Source organism: Pleurodeles waltl, chromosome 5, assembly GCF_031143425.1.
Source record: "Pleurodeles waltl isolate 20211129_DDA chromosome 5, aPleWal1.hap1.20221129, whole genome shotgun sequence".
NCBI lineage: Eukaryota > Metazoa > Chordata > Amphibia > Caudata > Salamandridae > Pleurodeles > Pleurodeles waltl.
In genome coordinates this window covers 1341214387-1341235881 of record NC_090444.1, presented here as the reverse complement: position 1 = coordinate 1341235881, position 21495 = coordinate 1341214387, and the positions used below count along the sequence as shown (strand labels likewise).

The window sequence follows — 21495 nt, the reverse complement described above, 5'->3', positions numbered from 1 at the left end:
GCAGTATAGCTGTTTAAGCTGTTCTATTATACAAATGGTCTCAAATGACCGAACTGTAGTAAATGGGTAAAACCCATTGGCCACTCAAACATTTGTTGGTTAAATAAATGTGGAAATACACCTATAGTAACAATTTATTACACTAAGCACAACATACATATGGATAAATACAGATAAAATGATAAAAAAGTAAATATGGATAAATACAGACGGAAATGTCAGAAAAATGAATACCATAAAACCAGGACCCCAATTAATAAACAAACTGCCAAACAAGCTTATTGTGTACAATATCAATTTTCACTTAGAGATAACACGAGAGGCAAATCCCCAAATAGCTTCTGCTAGATAAGCAATACAGAGAACCGAGAATCCATTTTTAATAGATTGATACATAATTACCAAATCGAACTGTACCAGAGTATGAATATTTGAAAAAGTTCACTTACCATTGATTTCCTCCCGAACAGCGTGGTCCAGGTCTACAAAAAAGTATAATGGCAACAAATGTAACAGGAATTCCAGAAATGTACTGTTAGCACATCAACCATATAGAAGGTATTTTAGTTAAATTGTGACTGATAAAATAATGTATGCATTAAGGATTATAAACGGAAGACTGGGCAGTAACCAGTAAAGCAGTGCTTAATTTGTAAACAAAAAGGTGCGGGTGCCCAAAGCCCTCCTCTTAAACACGCGGCTGCTGCAATCACATGTGCGAACACGGAATACTGAGACAGCGCAATCCTGAAGCCATCTCGGGCCTCTTCAATCCATTTAAAGCCACTCACAGCTCCTTCAGCTCACTCTTGCAGCTTTTTACTTTCTCTCCTTGTGATGCTTTTTGGGTTTTCTCTACCCCCGTATTTCCCAAATTAGTCTTTTGCTCGCAGCAAATGCTTGAGGCAGAAGACTAAGCGCCGGCCCTCAAAAATAAGTGCCGGTGCTCAGCACCGGACACAACAAGCACAAATTAAGCGCTGCAGTAAAGCATGTTCGTTGTAAGAGATTGTTTATGTGGGTGCTGTAAAAACAGTTCACTGCTAAGGTTCATATCGAGTTTATAGCTTTGTAATGGACGCACTATAATGTAGAAAAACATTACAAATTCAAGCCTTTTGAGAGTCAGTTACTTGTAACATATTTTATTTATGATGCTTCATTTTCTCAATGGTTGCTAATCTGATGGTTTACTATAACACCTGTCTGACGACGATTCTGAGGCAGTACTTAATGTGTAAACTAACAAGTTCCGGGACCCACGATATTTCTTAGGAGGCTATTGCAGCTTGCACCACAAGTGGCCCCTGCCAGGCTGCCAAATACCAGTACCAGCGGCACGTACTTACCATTACAGTTGTAAAAAAATGGGACAATTTGAACTATACTAGGTGACCCAAAGCTGTAAGAACAGCTTGAGTGTCCTGGTATTATTCTGTGTTTTAATCATACACTGAACTGTTAAACACTTTGATTAAAGTGCTGTTATAGACTGACAGCGCCACCATGTGGTGGTCTGTCATAAATGTGTGTCGGTGCCAAGCTCTGGCACATCCTGGCACAAATTAAGCACTGTCTGAGGAATGGATATTGAAGCCGTCCATATGTAGGATATACAAATAACGCTTACCAGTCTCCCACACAGTGGATAAACGGTTTTATTAACAGAAATTAGAATGCTGCTGAAAAAAAAGAGTTCAAGGTTTTTCTGACTGTCTTTTCTCTAGTTTTTCTCTCTTTTGCTGTGCTTATTACAAAACTAGACCTTGGGAATTAACTGCGATGCACAAGGAACCATTCGCTTGTGCTGCATATTGCATTTCAGCCAAAATGGCTTTCAGGCAGGGGATCAAAGCCGTAGTGCAATTTCAAAGAATACAAAGAAGCACAGAAAGGAGCCGTGATGACAGAGCAGTATGCTTTGTTCAATAAAGACAGAGAAGCATGTTTTGTTTAAGATCGAAGATAGGCTGCTTCAAGTCAATTAAATCTCCTCAAAATTAACAGAACTTCTATTCTTTAGATCGAAATATGTATTGTGGAAATTGAAGGACAAATTATATGCTACCACTTAAAAACAGAATTATCTGAGGCTGCACACATAGCGTGACATTTCCTAACGTAAACCTCATTAAAGTTTCAGTCAACATGTGCTGCGGTGGAAAACGTGTGCATTTCACATTGTGTAGAGATTCTTTGTTAAATATTCTTTTCTTGAAAATAGGGTTCCATTATGTAGGTTTCTTGAAAAGAGGCAGGTCCCAAAGGATTAACGAAGATAGCCAAATTGAATAATCCCCTTAATGCTGCACGTGAATTTTGAATAAGACAATATTTTTGTCAACATTTTTCCTAAAACAGATGGTCAGGAAACACCAGCTAAGGGCCATTTGTAGCCAAAGAAATGAATTTGAAAGCTTTGTCACAAGAGAGGTTTCCCAGAAGAGTAGACATAATCCAATTAAATATTAATGTTTCAGCTACTCGCTGCTGATTGTGGGTCAAGATCACATTCAACACAAAAAAAGCATGGGGCATGTAGTTTAGAAGCTACCATAGGTTCAGAAATACGAAAATGCACAAAGGAGTGATCAGACCGAAAAGTCCGGTCTGGCATACACTATTACATCTACATTAGTGTAAAAATGGACTCAAGTCCATGTACCCTTGTATCTGGAGTGGCATGGGGATATCTTACTAGCCCCAAGTCTAAAAGTCGTTGGACTAATTATCAGAGAGAGAGTCTTATGTAGTACTGAGTGATGATTTAAAGTCAACAAGGAAATGTATGCCAGAATATTTACTTTATAATATTGTTCTGCCATAACATCATAGCAAAAATTTCAATTATCAAGATCACGAGAGGGTAAATGTATAAAGGTAAGTACAGATTTATTATTCTTAACTCCACACCCATGTACCTTGAAGATGTACATGCACATGTTTATATAAATATATGACCTACTGGTGGTTGACAGTAGGTAGTTATAGTTATGACCTATTTTCCATAGACAGAGCTTTTTTTTGTTTTGCCAATAACTTTGGTGCCACCTGATCAATCTTCACAAAACATTTTAAATTTACACTTTGGTCAGTTCATCTGCTGTCTTGAAAGTTTCAGGGTGACATGACAAGCAAGTGCTGAGATAAATGGGTGTGGGGGCTCCCAAAACGCATCTCCCCATTCTCTTTTCTATAGGGATTTTGAACACGACTACAGCCTGAACCGCTGGATGGAATTACACCAAATTTGGCAGAAAGCTAGATCTTAGTCCAGAAAGCACGCTTTTTGTGAATTGGTGTAAATCTGTTTTAGAGATAATAAAATGCAAAAATATAGATATGTGGCTACTCTGCGGATCCCCCACGGATGAATTTACGGAGTCACGAGTAAAAGGAAGAATGTAATCGACCAGCTGCAACTTGTCAGGGTGGGTGGGTGACCGTTCTTCTGGTTTCAATGGGGATCCATCTGAAGGTCTTGCGAAGCATGCGGAGGGTGTTGAAACATGAGGATGAGATGGCGTTGACCTGCTGGGTCATAGTGAGCGATGAGTCCAGTATGAAGCCGAGGTTGCGTGCGTGGGTGGTGGGAGTTGGGGCGGCTCCTAGAGTGGCAGGTCACCTGGAGTTGTCCCATGCTGACTTGTTGGAGCCGAGGATGACGATCTCGGTCTTATCCGGGCTCAGTTTGAGGCGGCTTACCTCCATCCAGTTGGCGATGGCATGAAGTCCATTGTGGAGGTTGGTTTTGGCAGTGGCACGGTCCTTCGTGAGTGAGAGGATCAGTTGTGTGTCGTCCACGTAGGAGACGATGTTAAGGCCGTGGGATCGGAGGATGTAGGCGAGCAGTGCCATGTAGACGTTGAAAAGGGTGGGGCTGAGGGAGGATTCTTGGGGTACTCCGCAGATGGTCTAGGTGGCTTTCGACAGGAACGGAGGGAGGAGGACTCTCTGAGTTCTGCAGGAGAGGAAGGATGTGATCCAGTCCAGGGCCTTGTGGCAGATTCCAGCGTCGTGGAGGCGTGTTCGAAGTGTGTGGTGACAGACGGTGTTGAAGGCTGCTGAGAGGTCAAGGAGGATGAAGGCCATGGTTTCTCCTTTGTCAAGCATGATCCTGATGTTGTTGGTAGCAGTGATGAGAGTGGTCTCGGTGCTGTGGTTCTTGCAGAAGCCGGATTGGGAGATGTCGAGCATGCTGTTGTCCTCAGGAAGTATGACAGCTGGCTGTTGACTCTCTTCTCGATTACCTTTGCTGGGAAGGGGAGTAGGGTGATGGGTCGATAATTCTTGACGGTCTTCGGGGACTGCCTTGGGTCTTCTGTGCAGGGCGTTGACTTCGGCGTGTTTCCAGCTCTCCGGAGGGTGGCGGTCTCGAAGGAGCTATTGATGATTGTACGGAGCTGGAGGGCGATGATTTCGCTAGCTTTATTGAAGACTTGGTGAGGGCAGGGGTTGGCGGGAGATCCGGAGTGGATGGTGCTCATGGTCTTGGTGGTGTCCTCATCGTCGGTGTGGATCCAGTTGCTCAGGAGGTTGGTGTGGTTGGGTGCGTTGGGGTTGGCGCAGGCAGCGGTGGTCGTGGGGATCGGGGAGGCGAAGCTGCCGTGGATGTCCGTGATCCTGCAGTGAAAAAATGTGGCGAGGGAGTCGCATAGGTCTTGCAAGAGAGACTCTCACACACATTCTCAAATCCAGACACTCTCATACGCACTCTGACAGTCTCACACCCACTCTCATACCTTGACGCACACTGTCACATTCATACTGACATCCAGGCACTCTCACACCCAGACACTCTCACGTCATCTCTCACATCAAGACACTCTCACAGTCACTCTCACACCCAGACACCCTCACACTCAGAAAGACACTCTCACATCCAGTGTGACATCCAGACACACACACAAACTCTTACACCCAGACAGGCACTCTAACATTTCCTCTGACAAATAGACAGACATGCTCACATCCACTATCACATCCAGACAGACACTCTCTCACCCAAGCTCACACTCAACCACTCTGACATCCAGACAGCCACTCTTACATGCACTCTCACACCCATACACTCACACCCGCTCTTACACAGACACTCTAACACCCAGACACTCTCACACCCAGTCACACAGACACTCTCACACCCACTCACACCTAGACAGTCTCACACTCAGTCCCACACCCAGATAGTCACTCTCATGCCCAGATACTGTCACATCCATTATCACACCCAAACACTCTCACACCCACTCTCAAACCCACACAATCTCACACCCCTTTTAATACTCACAGACACTCTGTCTCACACCCACATATACTCTCACACTCACTCTCACACCACTGTGACACGCTGACTGAGACTCTCACACCGTCACACACCCATACACTCTCACACACACATTCTCACACCCACTCTCACTCACACCCACACATACTCTCGCACTCATACCCAGCCAGACACTCTCACACCCATCCTCACAACCAGTCACTCTTCCACCCACTCTCGCACCCAGACACACTCTCTCACAACCATTCACTCTCATGCCCACTCTCACACCCATGCAGACAGTCTCACACTAACTCTCACACCCAGACAGACACTGTTACATCCATTATCACACCCATAAAGACACTTCCACACTTTCTCTCACATGAATACAGACACTTATACCCACTGTTATACACTGACACTCTCACACCCACTGTGACATCGAGGGTGAGACTCTCGCATCCAGTCACACACCCATACAGACACTCTCACACCCATGACTAAGAACGCTGTAGTTTAATGAGGTACTTTTGAATTTAAATAACGGTAGCCGGTCACAACCTGTCAGGTAAGCTCTGGCCACCATTTTCTTTAATCGGGGAACAGTCCCCGGGGCTCAAATGGGGGTTGCAATAGAAATAAAGGGGTCAGGGTAGAGGTTCCCTGACTCTATATGGGTTTATTCAAATGTGGTAAAACATTAATTAATGGCTTGTCAAAAAATATTTTTTTTTCATTTTTCAAAACCCACGGGCCTAACGTGGCCCCTGGTATGAAGCATTGGTGAATCTGAGGATTTCGCTAAACATAAACAAATATATATATTTACTCTCACATCCAGTCTCACTCCCAGAAACACCATGTAACACCCACCCTCACAATCAGACAGATACTCTCACGCCAAGAGACTATTGCACACCCACTCTCATACCCAGACACTCTCGCAGCCACTCTCACACCCAGTCAGACACTCTCACGCTCACTCTCACACCTGAACAGACACTCTCACATCCACTCTCATACCCAGAGGGACACTCTCACACCCACTCAAACACCCAGACAGACATTATCACACTCACTCTCACACCCAGACTCTCAAATCCACACTCACAGAGACCCTCTCACATCGATTCTGACATTCAGACAGGCACTTCACACCCAGAAACACTCATGCATTCCCTCTGACATCTAGACAGACACTCTCACTCCCAGACACACCCTCTCACACTCACTCTTGCAACCAGACAATCTCACAGCGAGAGAGACACTCTCTCACACACTCTCACACCCACAGACACACTCTCACACCCAAACATCCTCACAGCCAGATACTCTCACACCCACTGTCACTTCTAGACAAACATTCTGCTACCCACTCTCACAACCACTAACAGACACTCTGTCACGCAAATAGACAGTTTCACCCCCAAGCTCACACGAGACACCATCTCACAACCACTCTCGCACCCTGACACATCCTCTCACACCCACCCTCACAATTAGATAAAAACTCTCACAGAAACTCACACCAAGAGAAACTCTCACACACATTCTTAGGTAGTAATTTTTTGAGAAAAGGAAAGGGATATTGAATTGTGTTTTGAGACAGTAGAAAAACCGTTAGTGTTTGGGATGTGTGTGAAATTTCAGCAAACAAAGTAAACCTGGTATTTTTCATTTACAAGGATTATAGTGCTGTTATGAAACTCCTATGAACTTGTGACCTACTGCTCCTACAGAATGATGCAAGGTAGGTTATTTTGGGAAAAGAGATAGAGGAGAATGGGGGGATGTGGTAAAAAACACTAGACTGCGACTTTATAGTCGCAGCCCTAGTGAAAAAAAGTATTTAAAAAAGTGGTTAATTGTGAAAAAACTATTTTATTGAAAGAGGAATATATATGGTAGTATTTCACAATATATTGGGGAAATGAAGTTTGTAGCCCTGGGAGAATTTGCAGATTCGACAAATACTGGTATCTAATGGGCTATCTTTTCAGGAGTGTTGGAAAGGAGTTAATGTGTAAAAATCTAGTTAGAAGATCTAAAGCAAAACTTAGGTATGAAAGAGAGATTTTGATTTGATTTGTGACTGTGTAATCTTGAAAATAAAGTTGAAAAGGTTGCCATTCATGGTTGTCTTGCATGAAAGTGGTGTACCATTCTTCTGCTTGGCTTTTTCACACCTTCAGAGAGAAGACATTCTAACTGATACTGAGAGACAAATATACACAACAACAAAGACAATTAACGATGTGTGCATAAAGTAATTTAATTTGCAATGTGTTACTATGAAAGAGAATCAGTGGATTGTACATAGCAATTTAACAAGAATATAAATAATAGTTATGTCATAACAATATTGAAAGATTACAGTTGTATTTTAACGCATAAGACTGAACCATTAGCCTATGGAGGTGATTAGTTTATTTTTATAATGTGAAAGATATTTGTGTCAGTATAACAGAGTTATATGTGGCATTGCAGACCCATATCCTGACATATACAAGGGGTTTGACATGTATAATGCAAGTGATATTACTAATAACAAAAGTGTAGATTTCCTAACACTCACTTAGACATCTACACAGGTGCATTCACACAGACACTGGGGGAGCATTTTGTTTTACAACAGTGGTGGAGCAGTTGAACTTTTAGTTACCTATAATTTTACTCGCCACATTGTCTTAAACATCTGTAAGCACATCCATAAAGGTAGTGATACAGTCAATGAGATGTGGTGAAATACTGAGACAAGCTACTGATTCAGCCACAGAAGTAGTCCTTTACATGTGGGTCAGGCCTTCTACTGCTGACCTGGGTGCGCAGTGTTATTGTCACCTTGAGTTGCTATTAGAGAAGCTGCTTCATCATTTTTAAACTGTTGTTTTTAAACAGAAAACTGCAATAAACTAAGATGTAGGTGACCATAATTTCTTTTTGAGGAAAAAGATAAAACATGTCCATTTAAGTTTCACTGACTTAGATGTGCAGTTACAGTCTCTTATGCTCAATTATATAAGACTGTTGAGGCCATGCTGCAACTGATATAGATATTATCAAAATGGTAGAGGCACTAACACATCCAGTCAAAGAGTGAGAGAGGCAATTATACATACATCCACACACTCAAGTAGCAGTTCTATTTCACATAGTATTGGAGACATTTGCACAGACAAATAAACCACTGTACCCATCATATTTACTTAGACATTTGGTGGGAAACTCATAGAGGTACTAATACACTCACTGAGATATGTAAGCAATTACTGACATATTACTCTCACATGCAAACAAGTACTCATTTAAATATGGCTCAGGCCTACTACTGCATGAGACTGTTTGTGCAGTTTTAGTGTCCCATTGACTTCGCATTAGAGAGGCTGCTTGTTACTCCTTTTTAATGTTGTTTAGTGATGCAACTAGTGTACTCAGCTAGGCTATATGTAGACTGTAGAGCAGAGTACTTTGAAGTTAAAATGTGAAAATGGCCTTCTTTTCTCACTTACATGTTACAGTTCCTCTTCAGACTTCTACACTCATGCATATGCAGTGTAGAGGCTATACTGCAACTAATATAGCTATTTAGAAAAGGATAAAGCCACTGACACGTGCAGTCTAAGAGTCTTTAGGCTCTTATACATGCATGCAGACACTTAGGCAGTAGTTATGTTTACAGAAATATTGAAGCTGGTTGTAGACTGAGTTACATACCCTGACATTCATCTTGTTTAGTCGAAAATATGATGGGACACTGATAGATGTACTGCTGAATAAGAGAGAAAGAAGAAAGAAACAGGAAATAATACTACTTAAATTGAACTGCTAGTAAAAATAAAGATAAGGTGGAGAATGTGTGTAAGATGAAAAGAACAGCTGGTAAGAGCACTAAGCAGTTTCTGAAAAAAAGCATATTGAAAATTGTACACTGAAAAAAAATGTGCAGTAAAAAGAAGAGTTCTAAATAAAATGATAAAATGGAAGGACTACATGATAGCAGAAGTAGAACATGTGGTAAAGAAAGAAAAAATTTGATTTGGAGACAAAAACAGTTGAATAAAATAAGAGTGAAAATAATTCAAACTGGAGTGGTACAAAAGTTGCTGAAAAAGATGAAAAAGTATAAGAGGGGAAGTAATATAATTAGGCAGAAGCAACTTATTGAGAGTATAGTGGACAAAGCAGTTGTTTTGAAAAGAAAACCTTTTATCCTAATATTGAACAGAATGAAGACACCTGACAAAACAGTAGTATGCATAAGGAAAAGAACATTAAAGAAAAGGCCTAATAATAAAAGTATTTTTTGTAAAGTTCTTAAAGGTGAATGGATGCACACATCTAGCACAGAACCATATTTTAATGAACAGAGCTACCTGCAGGAGAGCACATTAGTGTATGCAGTTGGCATAAATGGTCGTTGCTATGAAGAAAAGGACAGTACTCCCATAGAGAAAAAGAGATAGTTCCTAAGAATGTAGAACAAGTAATAGCTGAAGTAGTACAAAGAAAGTGTAAGCATGCTCCTGTGTATAAGTGGAAGTGTAATAGTATTTGTTATATCCATCAGGAATCTATTGATAAATTCAATATTTTCCTAAGAGAATTTTCATGGAGAAGTCTCAAACAGACAATTAAAATGCTTTAAGAATTAGATCCCTGCAGAGGTAGAAAATACTCTAACTTACAAGGCCATTCATGGCATGTCTTTCAAAGAAAGTGTGCAAAAGCACTTCTCATCACTGTTACCTGTGCATCATTTAAAAATGGGTAAATACTTAGGAGACTTTATTATGCAAAAACTCCAGCTTTATGTTTAGGAGTTCTGAACCGTGCTCTGTTACATGTTAGTGTGGCAGAAGTAGAGAAAGTTTCTGAAGATATTCTGTTCTGAGGAGGTAGTGATGACAGATGTAGATCAAGTGGATACAGAGATTACTAATGAGAAATGTATAATTCAAATGGGGCCAAAAAAAGGGAAATGAACAGCAACAGAACTACAAAAAAGACTTAAAGGAAGAGTTATGTATTTACTTTTGGATTTTAAAAAGATTAGAGACTGTGGGTGTTGAGAAAGATGTAGATGAACCGCTCGTTAGTTTAGTACATGGAAGAAAATAATGTTTTTTATAAAAATGTTGATATTATTGGAGATGTAAGTTGTATCGATGATGCAGTACAATCAAGTGGATAGAAATAGTGGATAAGCAGAAATCAGAAGAAATATATGAGCACTACAGTATTCATCTGTTTCATTCAAAATAAGTTGTTGAGGGTGCTATTGATTTTTTTCAAATTTAACAAGCTACAGGAGCTCCGATGAGTGTGTAGGAAAACAGTTTAAAGGCTTATTGTTGGGGGGCGTGGTCTACTGCCTAAGATGGCGGCCGCCTAATCCCGGAGCTCCCGTCCCGGGCCCGCCTAAAATGCAGATTCTTCCGCGGGGTTGAGCTACTATGTGGTGATAAGTTATCTGGAATGTGTGGGAACCGGTGGAGCGCCCCGGAGAGCGTTCGGGGCGCAGAAATATATTGCCGGACCTGGCCCTGATCTGGGCCCACGCCACGGCCGCGGCGTAGATGGAACGCCGACCGGAAGAAGCCGCACTGCGGTGAGTGAGGGGAGGAGAGCGTGTCGAGGCTGGTGCTGAAAGCGAGGGTCGACGCAGTATGCCTGCAGAAATTGGGGAGCCCGCTCCTCGGCACCCCCCCCCTCTCCGCGCCTTGGGTCTTACCTGGAGGGGCGCGAGTTGGCAGTGGGGAGCGAGGTAGTGGCCCAGGGACTAGGCGCACCAACAGCCCGTCTGTGCACAGGAAACAGAAGCAGGGGAGCGGCGGCACCCCTCCGACGGAGAGTGCTACGCCGAGGAACTACCAGAGCCCCGCCCCCGTTTGACAGTCGAACCCCTGTTGGCCTGCTACCAGAGGACACACAGGAGGGACCAGTCGGCCAGAGAAGGAAATACCGCCCCAATACCAGCGGAGCCCAACACAAGATTCTGGGGTGACCGCAAGACCAGACCTGCTAAGCCTGGCAGCTGAAGACACCCACAGAAAGAGGGCCCACGAGCTCCAGACTACAGTTAGCAATTACCCCATATAACAAGCGCCCCCTACGCAAATACTAGCATAGACACAAGTAACAATGGGCCGCACCAAGGGAAAGCAATCAGAAGACATGGAAAGAACATCCCCTGATGACCCAATGCAAGCAACGCCACCCGGGGATCAAGCAGATAAACTGGACATTATTCTCCAGGAGATTAGAGACTCAAGGCAAGCAATAGAGAAAAACTAGGATCAATAACGATCGAGTTAAATATCCTGAAAGATGACCAGAAAAAATTGTCGGACAGACTGAAACAGGCAGAATCCAATGTCGCTGAGATCCTTACGACCCACAAAGAAAACAAGAATGCCATTGAACGCCTCCAACAGCAGGTACAAACGCTACAAGAACGTGTCGAGTATGCGGAGGGGCGATCCCGACGCAATAATGTACGCATAATAGGTCTCCCGGAGGGGACGGAGGGCAAGACTCCTACGCATTACATAGAACACTGGCTCAAGAAAATAATGGCGGACAAACTGTCAACCCACTTTGCAGTAGAGAGGGCGCACCGTATACCAGGAAAGAGACCCCCACCAGTACCACCCTTGATAGCCCGGATCCTACATTTCAGGGACAGAGACCTCATACTACAGACGGCAAGAGATCTAGACCCTATCACGGTAGACAATACTCACATCTCTCTATACCCTGACTACACACTAATGGTACAGAGGTGCAGAGCCTCATTCCAGGTAGTGAAAAAGAGGCTACGAACTGAAGGACTGAAATACGCGCTAATATTCCCGGCCCGGTTGCGTGCCACATTTAATCAGAAAACACATTTGTTTGACACACCAGACTCTGCATGCGACTGGCTAGATGCGACCTTTCCTCACTTGGGGAACGAGGAGCGTGATGCCCTGCCCCCGAGACAGCCCCATCAATCACGTAGGAGCGGACATGGTAGGATGCAATCGACTCAAAAAAAGACTGGCCCAACAATGCTGCACGTCCTGGAGGGCCGAAATGGGGCACTGCAATCAGCATACTCCTTACAAGGAACAGATTCCTCCCCGCACGGACCTACTTCATCCACAGACAGTGCCGCGGCATTTGATTCAGAAGGCAGCTCAGTGTTGTTCCCTGCAGTTACCCAGCAGTCAGCCCACGACCTCTGAAGGGGGACACAGTACTCCGTGGCTGCCACTGTGCGCCCGACGCTCGCTGGGTTTGCTTCTTCCTTTATACAGGACGGGCCCGGACGGTCGAGAACCGTACTCCTCGCCATCTACCAAATAGTTGGCTGGCCACAGACGAGAACAATTAACAGTACACCAGTTAGACCCCCAGAGCGCAGGCCCCCTTTCTTCGTAGACGCTTCCCCGTTGGTGGCAACGATAATGGTTCTATATAGCACGTTGGTTTGGCAAAGCCAGTTTGTGCTTCGCCCAGTATTCAGTTTAAAAAGTAAAGTTGGAAGTAGATTTAGAACACTGACATCAACACACATATCATATATATTATACCAAGAGGGACACCCAGTAACACAGACTTCTAAAGAGACCACTGCATCAATATCTCGATATGACTGCATTACGTGAATACAATATCATCACCTGGAATGTACGGGGAATGGGATCCGTTCAAAAGCGAGATAGAATTTTAGCTCAACTAAATCGTCAGGATATACTTATAGCCTATTTACAAGAAACTCACCTCACTACCCATGAAGCGATGAAACTCAGTAAGAAGTGGCGGGGCCAGCTCCTACACACAACATATTCCGCGTTCACAAGGGGAACAGCGGTATGGATACGCGCTGGGGTACCATTTGAAATACTAGAGACCAAAAATGATGATGAAGGCCGTTACACACTGATCAAAGGTAATCTAGATGGGTAACATATAATACTAGGAAGCATATACGCCCGAATACTGCACAGGATATATTCCTGGAGCGCTTGTCGAGGGTACTATTGCAATGGGCTCACATCCCATGGATAATAGGCGGAGACTGTAACGCGGTACTAGATATCATAACAGATCGCACCACGCCCCCATTGTCAGGAACCAATGCACAACGACAGGCAGAAGCATTGCGTAATTGGCTACAAGGATGGTCACTGACGGATATTTGGCGAGCTAGAAACATAGGTATAAGAGAATACTCCTTTTATTCACATCCGCATAGAGTACACATGAGACTACACCGGGTAGTGTGCACTACTTCAATGCAGACTCAGATATCACAAACCACATATTTAGGAAAAACATTGTCAGACCATAACCCCCTCGAGATGACGCTACTGTGGGGGCGGAGATCTACGCCGAACCCCACATGGCGTTTACAGCCATCAATACTAGAAGATGATATCTTAAGAACAGAAATATCCCAAGCGATCACAAACTTCTTCTCCGACAACGGGGGCTCCGCATCCTCTCCATTACTCGAATGGGAAGCATTTAAAGTGGTGATAAGGGGTGTGTGATGGGAGCGACAACTGGAGTACGTAAAGTAATAACCAGGGAATTAAAATTAATAGAAAACAAGCTACACACACTAGAAAAAGAGGCGATACTAAGACCCTCATCGACTCAACAGCTGCAAGAAGCAAGAGCCGAACATACAGAGCTTGTGGAAAGATTACAGAAAATAGACTATATAAAATACCGTGAATGTATCCACAGCGAAGGAGACAAAGCAGGAACTATATTGGCGCGCCTGATTAAAGCTGAACCCCCCCACTCATATCCTGCAGATTATTACGCCACAACAAGATACAATAAATACACAACTGGGGATAAATAAGGCTTTCCATGATTATTACACAACTTTATACTCAGCCCCTTCAACTATAAATCGAGCCGAGATAGATGTCTTCCTAGCTGACATTAGGCTACCAACACTAACAGAGGAGGCCAAGCTGCAATTAAGCGCGCAGATAACACAAGACGAAATAAATAAAACAATCAAAAGCATGGCACGGAATAAAGCACCAGGTTCAGACGGGTTACCATCTGAATTTTACTCCCTCTTCTGCTCACAACTTGCCCCACAGTTAGAAAAATTATACTATTCCTCTCTAAAACATGGAGCTCTTCCAGACACAACTAAACAGGCAATAGTCACCTCACTATTGAAACCAGGAAAAGCCACAACTGATATGTCATCTTACAGACCCTTATCTCTGTTAAATACGGAATATAAAATATTAGCAAAAATACTAGCGCAACAACTGCTTAATTACATAGATAGCCTGATACACAAGGACCAATGCGGATTTGTCCCGTCCCGTAGTACTTCTCTGAACATTCGTCTACTGTACCATGTAATGGATGCTGCTAAGAGTCATTACCCACACACAGGATGGCTGTCACTAGATCTCAGACAGGCATTTGACTCCCTGAGCTGGGAATATATGTTTAAAGTATTAGAGAGGTTCAACGTCCCCCACGACTACATACGCTGGGTTTGGTTATTATACACCTCCCCGACAGCAAGAGCACGCACTGGTCAGAACATCTCCGATACCTACCATGTACAAAGGGGCACCAGGCAAGGATGTCTGCTATCCCCCTTACTGTTCATTATGGCGAAAGAACCACTAGCCTGCAAGCTACGACAAGACGGTATAGACTGGGGAATAGGCACACCTGGGACCAATCACATAGTATCACTATATGCAGACGACATTATCTTATATGTGAAAGATATGAGACAGAACCTAGATGCTATAACACAAATATTCTAAAAATTCACGCACTATCAGGACTAGCTATAAACTTTGACAAATCAGTGGCGTTCTCCCTCACTGGCCCAGATCCGAGAAATACAATAACATTCGGCGACAAACACCTACAATTAGCCTCAGACACATTCCGATACCTCGGCATACAAATTTATCGCACCCCAATAGATCTAATGGAAGGTGATTTACTAAAAGCGATGGCTTCTCTTAGATCACAGATACAATTTTGGACATTGCTACCAATATCAGTCGCAGGTAAGCTCGCCCTGGCCAAGATGGTAATGCTACCTCACTTGCTATATTATTTTATGAATCTACCAGGGAAAATCCCAGAAATACACTTCAAAACCCTTAACTCGATGGTGTTCGACCTGATCTGGGGGAGGGGTAGACGTCCTATAGACCTAGCCAAGCTGCAGATGCCAACAGAGAAAAGAGGCATGGGCGCACCTGACTTTAAGGCCTATTGTACGGCAGGTCAACTGCAATGGTTGGCATATTGGCTAGTAGGAAGAAATTTATAAGAAATTGAGTACACCCAGGAAATGTTAGATAAAGGTCACATACATTCCCTGTTATGTCCTGGTTTCCAAGCCCCGAAGCAACTACCACTCTTATTACGAATAGCTTTGCAATACTGTAAAACAGCGCTCAAATATACAACTAAAACAATCCCATACTCCCCCAATACTCCACTTCTGGGACTACCAGTAGACACAGGTATACTGTCCCAACGACAACTACAGAAGTTGTCACAGGAAGGCGTGGACACAGTTGGGGCATTCTTCATAGACCAGCATCTATTAGTACACACAGACTTCACACACAAACACAACTTGACTTCATCGCTCTTTCTTTTACATGCTACCATACGGCATTATATTAAAAACCACTGGGCCCGACACAGTAAGGAACCCCCTACGCATGAACTTGTAAACGCTGTTTACTCAGTAGGACATGGCAGACATTTAATAAAATGGCTGTACCGTGGGTTGAAGACTCATTTATCACCGCCCATAGCCCGACTAAAGACTAGATGGGAGACAGATGTTGGCAAAGAACTTTCAGAGGATGATTGGGAGACAATTCTGAAATACCCTAGTCAAATACCACGTAATACTAGATTTAAATTTATACAGTATGCTATTCTACACAGGGCATATCTCACACCGCCCAAGATACACTTGCTATATCACAACGCATCACCAGGCTGCCCCAGAGGTGGCACTGAAGACGCAGACCTAATACACATGCTCTGGAGCTGCCCGGCCATTGCCCAATATTGGAATAGTGTAACAAATGTTTTGGGAAAAGTAGCCGGCGCCCCTATGAGCCTGACGGTGGAGGCCTGCGTGCTGGGCTTTCTCCCACGCCCGAAGAAGGGAAAAGCACTCCCACGGCTAACAAATCTAGCACTCATATTAGCAAAACGCTTACTAACCAAGCGCTAAAAAGCTACAGCGGCCCCACGGGTGTCACAGTGGTGTGCAGAGATGCTGGACTGGGGAAAGGCAGAAAGTACAGCTCTTAAAAGAGAAGAAAGTAGAGGAATGAGATATTACCCCTTGGCTGATGAGTGGGATGAAATATTAGAGAATTTTGTTACAATATGTAGAACAGAAGGGTTTGAAATTAATACATAGTGATGCCTCTATATAAACACACAACGAACGATCTGATATTTGTAATCCTAAAATGCTCCCCCAGATGATAGACACTTATACTCAAACAAACACATGCAATACATTATCCCAAGATATAACCAAAAGCAGTGGTCAGGGAAAGGTACATATACTTTACCCCTCATAGTAAAGATCGATGATGTCAGATTTAGGTTAAGTTTAAGAATTAAGTTGTAATCAAACCAGAGTAATGGTAGAACATGATGATTAAAGGTTACATACTATGCCAGTATCATTTACACCATACCACAGCTGAGAACCTTGTATTGTATCTAATGTAAGATCTTATATACCAAGCCAGAAATGTTAGCTCTCAAAGCCACTTGTACAACCAGCAGGGCTGGATCAATGTCTATTTTTTCATACAAAAATGTCCAATGTACTATATGTAACGTACTGAAAATGTCAATCAATAAAAAGATTTAAAAAAAAAAAAAAAGGCTTATTGTTTTCCACAGCTATTTCCAACAGGAGTAGGTGGCCTGTATAATAACCGACCTGTAAAAATACCAGCAGCTGAATACAGGTCAACAAGACTATGGGGGTGATTCCGGGAACCGCCATATGGCCGCTCCGCGGTCGAAAGACCGCGGAGGCCATTCAGGCTTTCCCGCTGGGCTGGCGGGCGACCGCCAGGAGGCCACCCGCCAGCCCAGCGGGAAACCCCTCCCCACGAGGAAGCCGGCTCCGAATGGAGCCGGCGGAGTGGGTATGTGCGACGGGTGCAGTTTGCACCCGTCGCGTATTTCAGTGTCTGCATTGCAGACACTGAAATACTCAGTGGGGCCCTCTTACGGGGGCCCCGCGGCACCCCCTACCGCCATCCTGTTCCTGGCGGGAGACCCGCCAGGAACAGGATGGCGGGAGGGGGTGTCAGAATCCCCATGGCGGCGGAGCGCGCTCAGCCGCCATGGATGATTCTGCAGGGCAGCGGGAAACCGGCGGGAGACCGCCGGTTTCCCGCATCTGACCGCGGCCGAACTGCCGCGGTCAGAATGCCCTCCGGGGCACCGCCGGTCTGTCGGCGGTGCTCCCGCCGACCCAGACCGCCGGGGTCAGAATGACCCCCTATATTCAGAAGATGCTAGGTTTCAACAATGTATTCTATATATATTTAATCTTTTATTTGAGAGTGACATCTCAGGACTCTTGTTAGAAATGGGGTCTTTGGATGGCTGTCTGGTTGCCCACTGTCCAAGCAAGGACCCTCACTCTAGTCAGGGTAAAGGAGAATCACAGTAAGTTAACCCCCACTTACCCCCCTGATAGCTTTGCACGAGCAGGCAGGCTTACCTCAGAAGCAATGTGTAAAGTATTTGTACCAACACATACAGGAATTAAGTGAACCACTACAAAATGACAACACAGGTTTAGAAAAATAGCAAATTTTTTATCTAAATAAACAAGACCAAATACGATAAAAATCCACATTACACCATTACAAATATGATCATAGCACTTAAAAACACAAAAATAGTGCCTGGAGGCACAAATGCTGCAATTTCATGTTAAGCGCAGTTGTGACAGAGTCGTTTCCTACAATGCAATGCCACTGGTGCAGTTTACCGAGTCATACGGACCCCCAGGAACAGTACTTTAGTAAAACAAGCAGAAAACAGGCCGGTGCACAAAGTCGGGGAGAGAGGTGTCGCTGGATCTAAAGTGGCTCGGTTCCGGTGCTACAGGGCAGAGGCGTCACGCAGCGGCATCGGGTCCTTACTGCAGAGCAGTAGAGGTGCGGCACAGTTGGTTGTGAGGTGTCGGTCCTTTGGTTCTAGCAAATACGAAGTCCAGCGAAGTCATGATGCTGCAGGGCAACCTCATGGGGTCGCATGATGTCACAGGGCTGCATGCGTTGCAAAGGCGTTGGATGTCTTGAACGTCAGACTTACAACACTCTGATCTCAGTGAGGTTGTGCGGGATCAGCGGCTGCAGCGACGCAAGGCCTGCGGAGTCGTTGGGGTCGTTGCGCTTCTGCGAGGTCCACAGCTTCAGGGCAGGTGGCATCCTTAGCGAAGTCACACAGAGTTGTCCGGCATTGAAAGGCAGGGTTTCCAGAAATTCAATTCCATGGGCCCAGGAACTGGAATGGCACCTTCTGGCAAGCTAGAATCTACAGCATACAGACTCAGAACTGTCCCTAAGACTCCAAAACAGGAGGCAAGCTCTACTCCAAGCCCATAGAGATTCTTCTCAAACAGGAATATACCACAAAGTCCAGTCTTTGACCCCTTTCACAGGCAGAAGTAGTACCTGCAGGATAGCCCAACAAAGCACAGTCATAGGCAGGGGCAGCACTTCTTAGCTCTTCTCCTTGGCAGAGGTTCCTCTTGATTCCAGAAGTAATCTTGAAGAAATCTAAAGTATGGGGTTTTGGGTCCACTACTTATACCCCTTTATGCCTTTGAAGTTGCCAAACTTCAAAGGAAAGTCTCTGTTGTTCACAAGATCCTGCCTTGCTCAGGACAAGCCCCAGACGCACATCAGAGGGTTGGAGACTACATTGTAAGAGGGCAGGCACAGCCAATTCAGGTGTAAGTGACCACTCCTCCCTCCACTCTAGCAGAGATGGCTCATCAGGATAGGCAGGCAACACCCCCAGCACCCTTTGTCTGACTGTCTAGAGGGGATTCACAAACAGCCCAACTGTCAACCGGTCCCAGAAAGGGAATCCACAAACAGCCAGAGTCACAGAAGGGTTAAAGCAAGAAAATGCCCACTTTCTAAAAGTGCCATTTTCAAACTAACAGTCTAAAAACCAAATTTACTAAAAGATGTATTTTTAAATTGTGAGTTCAGAGACACCAGACTCCACATTTCTATCTGCTCCCAAAGGGAATCTGTACTCTAAAGTTATTTAAAGGCAGTCTCTATGAGAGAGATAAGCCTTGCAACGGTGAAAACTGAATTTAGCAATATTTCACTGTTAGGACATGTAAAGCACACCAGTACATGTCCCACCTTTAACATACACGTCAACCTGCTCATGGGGCTACCTAGGGCCTACCTTAGGGGTGCCTTATATGTACAAAAAGGGAAGGTTTGGGCCTGGAAAGTGGGTATACTTGCCAGGTCAAATTGGCAGGTTAAAACCGCACACACAGACACTGCAGTGGCAGGTCTGAGCAATGTTTCTAGGACTACTAATGTGGGTGGCACAACCAGTGCTGCAGGCCCACTAGTAGCATTTGATTTACAGGCCCTGGGCACCTCTAGTGCACTTTACTAGGGACTGACTAGTAAATCAAATGTGCCAATCATGGATAAACCAATCACCAATACAATTCACACAGGTAGCATGTGCACCTTAGCAGTGGTAAAGTGCCCAGAGTCCTTAAGCCAACAAAAACAGGTCAGAAAAAATAGTAGGAAGGAGGCAAAAAGATTGGGGATGACCCTGCAAAAAGGGCCAGGTCCAACAGCTCACTTATTCTGTTAATCACATTCTTAAAACAGGAGTTAACCTTCAAAATCTTTCTGCAAGAGTTTGTTGATAAAATATGAAGTAAGGATGAAAATATGGAGTACAACCTGATTAATTTATTGGCATGTCTATGTGGGATTAATGAATACTGGCACCGTTGTCATGAGACATAAAATGTATGCTCCAAAACTTAGGTCCACCTACTTGGTTTGTGACACTTAGTTGAGTAGAGTACGCATGGGATTGTTTACTAGAATTTCTAAGAGATGCAAACTCTAAATTGAAGACAGCAAGAGAATTTTGCTCTTTGAATCCTGTATGAATACAGGATTGAATATGAATATGAAGATATTTCAATCACAAGTTTCAAGCGATGCTGGCTTTTATATGCAATAAAACAAATCCTGCTCTTTGAGAAGTTACAGATTTTTTCAAAAGAAAAGAAAACCAGCCAAAAGGTGCTCCTCACATACACATGTTCTTATGGATAAAGGATGCACCATAATTTAGAACTGATATTGATGAGAGTGTACTTTCATAGAACGGTATACCACATACACCATCCTAGATGAGAATAGTGATAGAAGCCTACAACAGAAAGTTCTATGCTTCAAAACACATAGATGTGGGAAGTAGTGCTGCCGAAGAAACAGATATAAAGAAAACTTTTATATAAGATGTTTTTTTTAGATTTCCAAGGCCTATTATTTCTATAGGAAGAGAGAACAGCTTTTTGTCTGCAGTGAGCCATACTCGGACAAGGAAATCACTAAAAAATAAGTGTCATCTGAAAATATCAGAGGTCTCCAAATATATTAATGATTATAATCCTGTCATTCTGAAATTATGGAATGTAAATATGGACAGTTTGTTGCAGACAATTCCATTGCTGTTGCTTGTTATGTCACTTCATACATCACGAAACCAGAGAAAACAGAGAGGAAGGAAATGTGGGAAGGAGATTTCAGCAGAGAAATCTCTATTTAAGAAATTATACAGTTTCAACTTGAAAAGGCTCTCGCATAGGGAGATAGGCTCATATAAATGTTGTGATGAGTTGAGTTCAGGTAGCTTGTACTCGAAGTCTCGAGGAATTGTTTGGGTTAGTCTAAGGCCTTGCCAACATGCGAAACAGTCTTGAAGTCTTTCCCAGAAATTCAGTACCTAGCAGAGTTTGATCCTGAGAGTACTGATATTGTGAAAACAAATAGGCTGGATACTAAGTATCCAAGAAGGAGTCAACACCTCGAAAATGTGTGTCTTTGAAAATTCTGCAACACAAGAAACAATATGCCAACAAACATAGATGAAGGCAAATATGC

General features: G+C 43.8%; 1 protein-coding gene across 2 annotated transcripts in view; it reads right to left on the bottom strand.

Annotated features, from left to right (window-relative positions):
- CYB5R4 (cytochrome b5 reductase 4) overlaps positions 1-21495 on the bottom strand; it is a 1010997-nt gene that overhangs the window by 396928 nt on the left and 592574 nt on the right. For both annotated transcript variants that reach the window (XM_069235594.1, XM_069235593.1), the window contains exon 9: positions 450-482. In XM_069235594.1, the coding sequence (XP_069091695.1) occupies positions 450-482 (33 nt within the window). The remainder of the gene's footprint in view (positions 1-449; positions 483-21495) is intronic.